General features: G+C 38.5%; 2 protein-coding genes across 5 annotated transcripts in view; one reads left to right on the top strand and one right to left on the bottom strand.

Annotated features, from left to right (window-relative positions):
- LOC117415954 (AMSH-like protease) overlaps positions 1–5,218 on the top strand; it is a 17,825-nt gene extending 12,607 nt beyond the window's left edge. For all 3 annotated transcript variants that reach the window (XM_034026923.3, XM_059026436.1, XM_034922222.2), the window contains 6 exons: positions 382–694; positions 1,051–1,175; positions 1,992–2,129; positions 2,818–2,930; positions 3,355–3,454; positions 3,929–5,218. In XM_034026923.3, coding sequence (XP_033882814.2) covers positions 382–694; positions 1,051–1,175; positions 1,992–2,129; positions 2,818–2,930; positions 3,355–3,454; positions 3,929–3,985 — 846 coding nt within the window. In that variant the 3' untranslated portion in view covers positions 3,986–5,218. The remainder of the gene's footprint in view (positions 1–381; positions 695–1,050; positions 1,176–1,991; positions 2,130–2,817; positions 2,931–3,354; positions 3,455–3,928) is intronic.
- A 536-nt stretch (positions 5,219–5,754) lies between these two features.
- LOC117415956 (actin, aortic smooth muscle) lies at positions 5,755–11,770 on the bottom strand. 2 transcript variants are annotated; one of them, XM_034026926.2, is made up of 9 exons: positions 11,666–11,770; positions 9,157–9,328; positions 8,757–8,885; positions 8,517–8,627; positions 7,997–8,081; positions 7,753–7,914; positions 7,379–7,570; positions 6,677–6,858; positions 5,755–6,040 (listed from the first exon to the last, which is right to left on the bottom strand). In XM_034026926.2, the coding sequence occupies exons 2-9, from the start codon at positions 9,283–9,285 to the stop codon at positions 5,897–5,899; spliced, it is 1,134 nt and encodes a 377-aa protein (XP_033882817.1). In that variant the 5' UTR covers positions 9,286–9,328; positions 11,666–11,770; the 3' UTR covers positions 5,755–5,896. The 2 variants fall into 2 exon arrangements, with proteins under 2 accessions (XP_033882817.1, XP_033882816.1); XM_034026925.2 differs by having other exon boundaries at positions 9,157–9,331; positions 11,666–11,761.
- Between the last annotated feature and the right edge of the window lie 795 nt (positions 11,771–12,565).

Here is a 12,565-nt window from a genome sequence, read left to right as displayed (position 1 = left end):
TTTAAAAAAAAAAAAAAAAAATATGGCAGATTTTGAGAATAATATGCATGGAAAACCTAGGGATGTATTTAAATGGGTTATCAACTGACACCATACTTTAAACCAAGCCATAGAACTGTTGATACTGTAAATCACATATAGTACTATGTACTGTAAAAGTCCCAGAATGGCCATTTGTATCATATTGTATTTTTCACTTGATTTCCAAGCCAGTTATCATAACAGCCAGTCTTTCAAAACCTTTGGTATCCATTTTATTTTCTGTGCACATATTCCTACTCTAAATTCAGATAAAAGGCAGAAAGGCAGTCATGTATAATCTGTGTAAATTGTGAGTGTCTGCTTTCTGTAACCTGGGGGCCGTGTGTTTGAATTGGGCAGAGTAAAACTGTGGAGGAGTGCTATCAGAGCCTGAAGCAGCTGCAGCTGATTGAGGAGGAGAAGCAGCGTGTGACCCAGCTGAGGAGGCTGCAGATCGAATCGGAGCAGTTCCGCTTCTTTGAGGACCAGCTTCGCCAACAGGATCTCGCCAGCAGGAAAGAAGAGGCCGGGCCCAAGGTTTCGGAGCAGACTGATGGTGGAGCGCTGTCCTGCTTGTCCTGTCCTTCTAAAAACACCAAAGGATCCTCCTGCCCAAATCTTGCAGGTTCAAGCCAGTCCCCTGCTGTAAACAGAGCTCTCAGTGCCATTCAGAGTGAGTACCTCTCAAGTCTATAAATACAGATAACCTGGGCAACGGCAGATAGATTTGCATTTGGGTTCCCTTTTCATCTAGTTTCTATAGAGGCATTGTTTTGTAATACAAAGATCGCACTATGGCACTCTATATTTACATACAAAATCATATCACATTATCACAAAGTGACAATGTTCGTCATTATTCTTTATGTTAATATGATTTATGATGTTATTTTCAGTTCCATGTCAATTGTTGCCATCTTAGAAAAAAAAGCTTTAAAAATGCCAAAAATAAACATAAGAGATGAAGGAAATGTCAGAAGCTGTGTTGTCTGTGAAAACAGCTATTCCAGAGTGTCTCTTCTGTTGCAGATCAGAAGTTAGAGGGGCTGAGGAGTGTTGTGATCCCCAAGGACCTTTCCTACAAGTTTTTGGTTCTTGCAGACAACAATACAGCAAGAGGAATAGAAACCTGTGGGATTCTTTGTGGAAAATTGGTAGGTTGTGTGATGGTCATCTTTTTGCCTTGATGGTGTTTTATTTTTTTTTTAATTTAGTCAGTGCCAATTATTTTTTATTATTTGCTCCCCAATTTGGAATGGCCAATTATTTTTAGGCTCAGTTCACCGCTACCACCCCTGCACTGACTCAGGAGGGCGAAGACGAACACACGCTGTCCTCCGACGCGTGTGCCGGCAGCCGACCGCTTTTTTTCACACTGCGGACTCACCATGTCGGAGGACAAAGCAGCTCGGGCAGCTTACAGGCAAGCCCGCAGGCACCCAGCCAGACTACAGGGGTCGCTTGTGCGCGGTGAGCCGAGGACACCCTGGCCGACCTAACCCTCCCTCCCCCCGGGTGGCGCTGCCCTCGGTCGGAAAAGGAATAGCCTTAACTCAAACTCGCGACATCCATACTATAGGGCACATCCTGCACTCCACGTGGAGCGCCTTTACTGGATGCGCCACTCGGGAGCCCAAGATGGTGTTTTTTAAAGGAGTGATAGCAAGTCTTTAAAAAAGATCTATGTTCTTACCTAGATATTATTAGATCTAGCAACATTATACCTGTCCACCGTTTTTTGTGTTGCAGATCCTTTGTTTCTTTGCTTGTTTTTTATACTTTAATTTGTGACGTGCAGCGCTGCCTCCTGGTACCAAATCACATCCTGCTCCTCTAGTTTCCTACAGACTATATAAGCTGCAGCACAGGAAGTTTGCAGATCACAGTTATGGCGTGAATAAAGAAGGCTGTCAAGCTGCATTGTGCTGTATGGCATGTCTCGCTCACATGCCATGCTAATTCTGTTTCAGACCCATAACGAGTTTACAATAACTCATGTGATAGTGCCCAAGCAGTCTGCTGGCCCAGACTCCTGTGACGTGGAGAATGTGGAGGAGCTCTTCAGCTTTCAGGACCAGCACAATCTCCTCACTCTCGGATGGATCCACGTAAGTTCACTTTGCCTCGATAATGGATTGAAACAGAAAGCTGGTCCTTGACATTTTATTTTTTTACATTTCTGGTGGGAAATTAGTCTTTTACTAACTCTTCATAAAAATCAAATCAAAAAGACGTCTGGTCAAAATGTTTGCCCAATAATTTCACTGGCTTATTTTAGTATTGCAACATGCATGTAAGTTGTTAATTTACACTTGCATGTTTGTAGTTTTATGTTCAAACTGATAAACACAGATAGAACGGCCATGAAAAAATAAACGAAACCACCAAATTTTTCTTTTTTTTTTCACATAACCACAGAAGGAACACCAACTGTAAAAGCCATACATTTCTAAAAATAAACACTGTCAACATTGAAAAATCTTTTTAAAAAATCTAAACATCTGAATTTCTACCATTCATTTCCTTTACACTTTGGTTCACTTTCCCAGTAACCAATCACTGCTTGTTTTCAATGTCTGTGTTCTTTCATGCTACTTCTAGAATTCGAATGAGATAGATGCATGTAGTATTGTGTCCGTGTATCATTAAATTATCCAAGGAGAGAAACAAATCAAATACACGTTTACCATAATGTACGCATACACCTATGAAATGATTGCAATGCATATTACTGGAATTATTTTCCAATAAAGCGTACATCATTTGTGTGACTTTAATGGTGTGCACTATTCACAGACACACCCAACTCAAACAGCATTCCTATCAAGTGTGGATCTCCACACCCACTGTTCATACCAACTGATGCTGCCGGAGGCAATTGCGCTTGTATGTTCACCAAAACACAACGAGTGAGTATAAAGGTGTCTGTGCAAAATGTATCTCTTAATGTACCTATATGCTCAATGTAAATAGCTATTGTGTTATAAGAGGGAAGGGAAGGGCAGAATCATGTGCCTTGAATAGCAAATGAGAACTGGATCACTCATTTAATTGTAGGGATCTTGGTTTAAAAATGCTGTAGTGGCATTTTGGTGTACTGTAATAAAGAATAAAATAAAGTGGACTAATAGATTTAGCAAAATTAGTTTTTAATCAGACTAAGCTTGAATGCAAAAGCACAGCAAGGAAAGCACGGAACAAGCTTATGGAAAATAATCAGGTTTAAAAAAAGAAATAAAAAAAACAATGCTTAGGAAAATGGATGGAAGAAGAAACTTTTATTGATTGGTGTCCTGCGCTTTCATTTTAAACCGTGTTTCCAATGACTTTTAGCACTGGAGTTTTCAGGCTCACCAGTGCAGGGATGTTGGAGGTGTCTGCCTGTAGAGCGAAGGGCTTCCATCCACACTCCAAGAACCCAGCATTGTTTAGTGTAAGTATTAGTTATGCCTTTGCCATGAAGCCCCTATACATGTTACTAGAATATAATATTTAGCAGCGCCTGATATAGATGTGATATTGCAATGTGAAACAGTTAATACTGTAAGAATACTGTAGCTCTACTGTTTAATTAATCTTCTTAAAAAATACAAGCTAAAATAAGTAATGCACAACACCCTATCAATCTTTTTTTATTGTACTATCTAGAAATTAAACATTCTTACATCCTAGATTCCATCAGTAACCCATTTGTTTCAGCAGGACAGTATTCTTGGTTTCTGGTGGACATCCTATTTTTGATTAACTCAAGTAACTGTCCTATTGGTGTGGTTTGAGGCTTTTTGATTGTTTTTTGGGGTATAATGTCACATACTCTACTGACATCATTTAATGTTGGTATGTTATGTATACATGGAATGTGTGCCCATAATATGACACTATCTTTTCATTAATCTTGTTTTTGTAGATATGTGAACATGTTGTTGTGAAAGACATGATAACGGCAGTGCTGGACTTGAGGTGATGTACACAGAAGAACAATTCTGGCTAGTGAAGACATTTTTAATGTGAAAGAAGGGTCCCAAAAATATTCTGACACTTAAGGCTTTAAGTTTTATATTTATATTTTTCTGTTTTTAATTTTTTTTAATTAATTAATTGTTTTTTTTTAATTTTACTGTGAACTGATGAGGTAACCTTGCACTGAAAAGATTGACATTGTCTGCCAGAAAATGAAATGAAGTTTGTGTGAAGCTTTTAAAATATACAGTATGCTATTTTTTGTTTATTCATTTATTTTGGTTTGTTTTTAGCGGCTTTAAAACTAGACTTGCCTGAGGTGTCTCTTTCTTCTAACCACTGTACTGCTTAGCCAAGAATCTTTGAACTAGAAAAACTATTTGATAGTCATCCAGCAGTGTAATGTTTCTATTTAAAGGCAGACATGCTGGTGAAGGGTGGACTTTTGTTGTGTCTCAGGGCTCTATTACAAATGAGGCAACTTTTTTTCTAGCACTGTTGAAATTACGATGTTCAAGCAATTGTTGCTTTAACTTTGCATATCATGAGGAATGTCACCTACAATTGCTTTCTTAAACAGACGCCAGTCTGTTGACATATTTTCATTTCGTGTGAACTCTGAACTCAGAAGTGTAGAGGACTGGAACAGCCAATAGAGTTGGTTATGATTCTTTTCACACATTTTTTTTTAATATATACACACAAGCATCATTGCTTAAGGAAAATACACTTCTGATGAAGGTATTTACTGAAGTAGCGGTCTACATGATTTACTTTCATATACTGGTAACTTTAACTATCCATCTATATCAGTATAAAAACACAATTGAATTTGTATTTGTTTCCCTCTTTGTTTTCTTCATAAAACCAAAATATATCATCTTTAATTATATTTTTTATTTATTGCATGCTGCCACCCAATGGCAATATGTGATAACTGTCCCCAACTTTAATTAAAAGAGAATTTCACTGGAGTAGAAAGTCAAACCTGATGTTTTACAAACCCTGGCACACACCCATTCAAACGCATTGTCAGTTTCAAGAGAACAGAACTCAAAATGGTGTACATAGGCATCAAAAAGATGATCTTTACATTCATGTTGTTACTATTGGTTTCTTATCATTGGTTTTGGTACCACAGAAAGCACAATGTAATTTCAATTAATTTTGTCCACATTAGGTTTGACTTAATTTGGGACAGCAAAGGCTTAACAATATATTAAAAACAGTCAGTAGGCTATCTGTACTTTTGTCATGATTTTGAGACGTAAAACATCTCTGTCATTTACTTTCTTGGGTATGGATGGGAAGCATCGGCTAGCTAAGAACTTCTTCTAATAAAATAAGTTATACTTTAGTATCTGTTGTATCTCTGCCGTACCCTTTGTATCTTTTATATAATACAGAAAACATGTCGGATGCTATTTGCATAACAAATTACACAGAAAGGAAGATGTTTGAAAGTTTTTGTCCATTTTTTTTTAAATAGCACCAAAAAAGGTTATTTTGTACAGTCATATTCTTTAGTACAATGCCAACACACCTGACGTTTTCAGCAAGGATTGCATAATATTTTTGCTTTTCACCTTGGTTTCTTTTACGAAATGGTTAGCATTTAGGAAGACTGAGCAACAAAACTGAGATACCAAAAGTGGACACAAGAGGGAGCTTGTGAGCTGTTTCTCACCGTGTAGAAGCAAGTGCCTCTGAGGGTTTTTTTCCAAATAAGGAAATGTGTTGTTTTTTGTTTGTTTGTTGACAAAACATACTTGCTTTATAACGGCAACACATTCAAGCTTTATTCATCAAATAAAATAAATCTTCACATTCATTCAATAGAAGCCGTAGCAAAGATAAGTTCATACAGTATGCAGAAGAAAGACACACAAAAAGGAAAGAATGGGCTAAAATGAGTTTAGAAACATTTGCGGTGGACAATGGATGGGCCGGCCTCGTCGTACTCCTGCTTGCTGATCCACATCTGCTGGAAGGTGGAGAGAGAGGCCAGGATCGAGCCTCCGATCCAGACGGAGTACTTGCGTTCGGGGGGAGCAATGATCTGGTAACACGGATCAAAATACATAATTACTTCAGAAGAAATACCAATGACTGGTTTACATTATTCTGATTAGTAAACTCACCCATGCTATTTGGAATTTCAGTAACACATGAACTAACTCCATAAATAATGGCTATTCCTTGTTTCATCCTTGTCTTTCTCTCATTGTCTTGCCCACCCTGCTTCAGTATTTACATCCCAAGGCTGTACTGTGCTTACTGCACTCAACACAGACCAGCATAGACTGGGTCAATGAACGATTCCTTTCAAACACATCTGTATTAGTAACTAAACATCACATTTTGTAGGGAAGTCAGTGCCTTGAAATCAAAAAAGTTTTTCAATTTAAATTATTACCAGTGTGCTGAAAAACATTTAAAGTGAATACAAGCAAAGTGTTGGGACAACCCTACTTGATGCCCTAAAGTAGCAGTCTACTACTGAAAGGGGTGTATATAAAAGGGCACACTGAATCATGTGTCTCCTTGACTAACTTTCTTATTACACAACTTTTGATCTCTAGGTGGTTACTCAATGATTTTTTCAGCTCAACCCATGACCCAAAAGACCCAAAGGGAAGGGGGTTGTGTTGTTTTACACAGTGCCATTGTTGTGGTATGTTCTTTCAGTTCCCACCTTGATCTTCATGGTGCTGGGGGCCAGAGCAGTGATTTCCTTCTGCATACGGTCTGCAATCCCAGGGTACATGGTGGTACCCCCAGACAGGACGTTGTTGGCGTACAAGTCTTTACGGATGTCAATGTCACACTTCATGATGCTGTTGTAGGTGGTTTCGTGAATACCAGCAGATTCCATACCTAGTGACCACAACAGAGAAACACAACGAGTAAAGCATTGAGATTAAAAGTAGAGGAACCTGCATAAAAGGCAGTAGATAATATTTTAGATGGAAATGTCCTTTGAACTGGCCTTCACCCTCCTGTGACCTGGTTTATATCCAGTTGGGAGATTAATTGAATTGAGCTCTAATAATCTAGGCCCAGAGTGGACAGAAGTCAATGTGCAACTTGGCCTTGGTCTATCATGCAACTGCTTAGCATTATATTACTACTGCAGTGATAGGAGATGATTCTGTGTGTAATGTGTAAAGATTATTATAATTACGCTTACAAAAAATGCAACTGAAAAATTATTTGTTGTTAGAATTGCAGATACTGTAATAAGGCTGCAAACATTCAGGTGTCTGAGGAAGGCAATAGAGAAAAAAAAACTTCTAGAATGTATCTTTTTTTAAACTTTTACCCTATATTTAACAAGTAAAAAGCTGCAATGCCATCCATCTTGTCCCTTATGGACAGGTGTTTTGATTTGACATACCGATGAAGGAAGGCTGGAAGACGGTCTCGGGGCAGCGGAATCGCTCGTTGCCGATGGTGATGACCTGTCCATCGGGAAGCTCGTAGCTTTTCTCCAAGGAGGAAGAAGTGGCAGCGGTGGCCATTTCATTTTCAAAGTCCAGAGCAACGTAGCACAGCTTCTCCTTAATATCGCGGACGATTTCTCGTTCAGCTGTGGACAAGAGCGAAACTCAGGTGAGAATGATTCGTTACTGGGTTCTGGCTCTCCTGAGGTTATGCTGGCAGGAGCTCCCCAGAACAATACTGTAAGCTGTACTTTTTGGGCACTATAAACTGAAGTAATTTTTCTAGCACTGCTGGTTGCTTTATCTCCAGTGTCCAGCAGATACCTACCAGTAGTCACAAAAGAGTAGCCACGTTCAGTCAGGATCTTCATGAGGTAGTCAGTGAGGTCCCGGCCAGCCAGATCCAGACGCATGATGGCATGGGGCAGGGCGTAGCCTTCATAAATGGGCACGTTGTGGGTGACACCATCCCCGGAATCCAGCACGATACCTATGGAAGAGGCACAGAGGGAGTCACTGAGACACAGGCTCTCGATCAACAGACGTGACATTTCAAAAGGGTTACAGCTTACCTGTGGTACGACCTGAAGCGTAAAGGGACAGCACGGCTTGGATGGCTACATACATGGCCGGCACATTGAAGGTCTCAAACATAATCTGGAAAAGGAACAAGACGTTTTTCAATTTTGCACTAAAGTATTACTCCTCTAGTGTATAAATATGACCATCCAGATTTCAATCCTACCATAACTCCTTCTATACATAAGATGCTTTTGTAAGTGAATAATATGTGAATTGCACATGAATAGCTACATTAAACAGATGTTAAAACTGGTAATGTCTTCTCACAAATATTATTATAAAGACTTTGGTCATCTGCTATTCCAGTATGAGAGAGTTATTCTTGTAAACTCAAGTTTGGCAAATAAAAAAAAATAACAAATATGCATTTACATTTTCTGGTGTATCAGTCTCTTACAACATTTAGGTACAGTATCTCAAAGAAGTTCGTCCAGGCTTATAAGGTGTTAGTGTTTTTAGTTGTATGTTCTGACCCATTTCCTTGGTGAGAGGCTGCTGCAGTGAACTCACCTGGGTCATCTTCTCGCGGTTAGCTTTGGGGTTTAGGGGAGCCTCTGTCAGCAGTGTTGGGTGCTCTTCTGGTGCAACACGGAGCTCATTGTAGAACGAGTGATGCCAGATCTGGAAAGATAGATAGAGACATTTTGTACTACAACTAGAGCACTTGGACATCTAGAGCACTTGGAATCTTATCTGAACATCAGTGGACACAATAGAAGTTTGGACACCTTTGGTGAATAAAATTCTTACCTTCTCCATGTCATCCCAGTTAGTGATGATGCCGTGTTCGATGGGGTATTTCAAGGTGAGGATACCTCTCTTGCTCTGGGCTTCATCGCCTACATAACTGTCTTTCTGACCCATACCCACCATCACACCCTGAAAGATGAAGGAAGAAGGGAAGCTGTTAGTGACCACATGGGATTCAATTGATGTATAAGTCGTGGATCTAAATGCTGCTTAAATAATTAGCATTACATGAATACAAGAAAGATTAAAACACATTGTTAGGGTGTTGTTTTTCATAGCCATTAGATTTGTCAGGTTTGTTGTCAGAGGTTTCATTAGGCCAGTTCAATTACATGTAATGAATTAATGAATTAAGCAATCCAGAGTCTTGATGTAACCAGATTCATTGTTGGTTGCTCACCTGGTGTCTGGGGCGGCCCACGATGGAGGGGAACACAGCTCTGGGGGCGTCATCCCCGGCGAAGCCTGCCTTGCAGAGGCCAGAACCATTGTCACAAACCAGGGCGGTGGTCTCTTCCTCGTCACACATAGTCACTTAGTTTAGCTTTCTTAACTCACTCAGGAAACAATCACTGCTAGCAAAATACAAATGGGAATTAAAAAAAAGAAAATGGGATTCTACAGGCATGTCATTGGGTAATATTAACCTTGATTTCTGTTTCACTCTGACCTTTTCTTAAGTAGTGATAAGGCTAGGGCCCTTTGGTTAATTAAGTTCCCTTTCATGAAACCATGGGGATTTTATTAGCCATTTTTACCCAGAAGAAACACAAACAGAAATGTTCCTGTTTGTGATGATAGTATTGGTGTGTTGAACTATGATGAAAAAAATGATCACTGCAGTACTGTTCGTCAATACATTACCATTGTAGCTGCCTTCTTCTTCTAATTGTCCAGATTCATTGCATTGCCACTGTAATTCCTCTGCATGGTCTGGCAAGTGTGGCTAATGTTAATCCTTATTTAGCCAAAGTAGAATTTATATCAACAAATCAGATGGGTAAGATTACAGAGTAATATAGTTTACAGTATGTTGTTTCCTTAGGACTGTGTATAATGATGTGGCTTAAAATATTAACATTAGCTGTGATTACTATTAGATTGTATCCAAGTTGGAGCTGATGTCACAAGGTGTGGTGTTCTGTCAGATTGGATTGCTTCCAGTTAAAATCGTATTCTGGGCTGGTAAATCCATCCTTTTAAATTGCCTTTAAATGGTAACATTCTGAAGAAAGACTGCACATAGCAGTGCAAATAGTCAGCCCAGTAGAAAACAATGTTAAAACTACATAATAGCACTGAAGAAAAATAATGCATAACATAGGGATTAAAATAGCTGATTATATATTTTATTTTGTTATACTGCCATACATTCCGGTAATAACATAAAATGAGTTTTTGTGCCATAGACCAGTTTGTAATCCAGGTTAATACAGATGAGTGATGCATTGTTTTAAAAGCCCAAAAATAATGTAACCCTTCCGATGTTGAAATGTGTGTTTTTAGAGAGCACAGCTTAAAATGGATTTAATCATAAAAAGGTAAATTATTGCAAAATAAGTGAAAGAATGGAATGGAACATAATAATCTATTTTCCATTCCAAATAAAACATGAAAGTTGTGATATGCAGACCATATCAATGCATACAATAAAATGCTGTGAACTTTATCTGTCAAAAATATCTATCCACCAGAGAAACAAATCCAGGAAAGTTAAAACAAAAAAGTCCTTCTCCTACAAAACAGCTAACCACTCCCCTAAAAAAGACCCACGTCTGTTTAGCGAGACTGCAGGCTCTCTCATAATGAATTAACTGTGCTGCATGGGAAACATGTCCTAATTAGGAAATGGTTTGGGAAATGTCTGTTTTTGGTATAGCATGACTGGCCAGATTGTTGCTCACACCCACTAACTTGGTCTTGCCTCAAAAAGCCAAAAAATGAAGCTGGATGAGGAGAGAGAGCTATTTCTACGTAGCACCTGTCAGGAATCCCAGAGAGGGCCATATTTAGTAAGAAACATTCAAACTGAAAGAGTCCTAGCCAAAGCATGCGTGTGTCATGCAGTCAGATTTGAACTTTTAACAACAGCTGTCAAGAACCAATTAGCATTTAAATAACTGGATAACACCATTACAAACATAATTAGAAGACATTTCACATGCAGTATTCTTGATGGAGCTTACCCTTTCGTAGTGCAAAGAGGTGCTATTTTACATGGTGTAGTCATTATTTAGTTCTTCATATAAACTAAGGACACATGTGTATAGATACCTGACATTTTTATTTTAAACTAACAGCATTGTTGTATTGCATTGTTGAATATCCATTAACTTCTTCTGTAAAGGCACAAATGCAGCATCACTAAAAAAGGTATTTCCAAAAATCTATGCATAACACCCTTACATTAATGGTCTATCCATAATTTAAATACTGTACCATTTGTCCTGCAAGCAACAGCATGACACACTACTGATTCTTGAGCAGCCTATGATAAACCACAAAAGGATGCAAAAACCAAATAAACCCAAAATCTAGATTTTAAGAGTGACCGCTTTTCCTAAACCATTCCACCAAAAATGACCAACAAGAATATAAAACTACATGAAATAATACAGGATAAAACAGAAATGCTTTTTATAACAACAACTGAGCTTATTTTCATTCCCTATATATATATATATATATATATATATATATATATATATATATATATATATATATATATATATATATATATATTACCTTATTCAAATAAAAAGGAATTTAAACCCCAGCTTTGTAAGCTGAAAAGTCCTATGCTGTGTGCCAAACTAACCCTGTACTGAGTAGATATGGGACACAGTATATAATGGCTAAGCTTCTACATCAGTGATGCATGCACCTAGTATAACTTGAAAGACACTTACCCTGACAGCGCTTGGCCGGGGTTAGCTGCTCTGGGATGGTGTACTGTCCATCTGTGACAGGGAAGTTTATATAGTTCACTGCCCCACAACTCACCCACCCACTTCCCAAACAAGGAGCCCAGGCAAAAACCAGCTCCATCTCTCACTCTAACACAGCCTTATAGGGACCTCGGCATAAAAACCTCCAATCTGTGTGGCCAAGCAGGGCCCGAGTCCTGTCCACTGCATTCCACTCCAGTGCTTCTGACAGAGGAGGAGACTTTACCATTCTGGAATATAAACACACGATATTGAGGACAGCTGCTAAAATATACTTACATCCTATTGATAGATAGCACTTGGCAGTGGAACAGGCAGCATTCCTAGCAAAAACGGCAACAGCCAGGTCTTAATTGTACTTGGTCTTTATTGTACTTAATATACTTTGTGAGAAACTGATAAAATGTTTTTAGGAACACAAAGGACTTATTTTCTGTTACAACACTTATACTGTGTTTTAATCTATCTATCTATATATGTTGAGCTAAATATTTTGAATTCAATGTTTTGTTAAAATATAATTCTTTGGTGTACACTTGCATCATTGGCCCTCTGTTCATACACTTCTGTTCAAATGCCTTGCGTGTATGTAAGGCTTCATTTACTTAAAATGTGATACAGTTTGTGGATTTAATAAAGCACATAATGGTATTTTTGTATTTACTTAAACATGAAATGAAATTCCACTCTAGTGATCTGACCTTTATTCAATGAATCCCAACAGTCAAGAACAGATCCCAGTTTATCTGAATTCATTTCTGATAGATATTGCAAATTGTAACATTCTATCACCCTTTTACATAGAGGTTCCCCTAGCTAAAGCTAGAAATGTCTTGTACTCCTCACAAACCGTTACAGATT

The sequence above is a fragment of the Acipenser ruthenus genome, chromosome 7, assembly GCF_902713425.1.
Source record: "Acipenser ruthenus chromosome 7, fAciRut3.2 maternal haplotype, whole genome shotgun sequence".
NCBI classification, from domain to species: domain Eukaryota; kingdom Metazoa; phylum Chordata; class Actinopteri; order Acipenseriformes; family Acipenseridae; genus Acipenser; species Acipenser ruthenus.
The sequence above is the reverse complement of the archived record's forward strand: the minus strand, read 5'-3'. Positions and strand labels throughout refer to the sequence as shown.

Excerpts from the sequence above, each read along its gene's own strand:
- LOC117415956 (XM_034026926.2), bottom strand. The coding sequence starts at position 9,285 with ATGTGTGACGAGGAAGAGACCACCGCCCTGGTTTGTGACAATGGTTCT. Across the intron at positions 7,915-7,996 it reads CGCTTCAGGTCGTACCACAG|GTATCGTGCTGGATTCCGGG; the intron begins GTAAGCTGTAAC and ends CCTCTTCCATAG. Across the intron at positions 6,859-7,378 it reads CTTCCAGCCTTCCTTCATCG|GTATGGAATCTGCTGGTATT; the intron begins GTATGTCAAATC and ends TGTGGTCACTAG.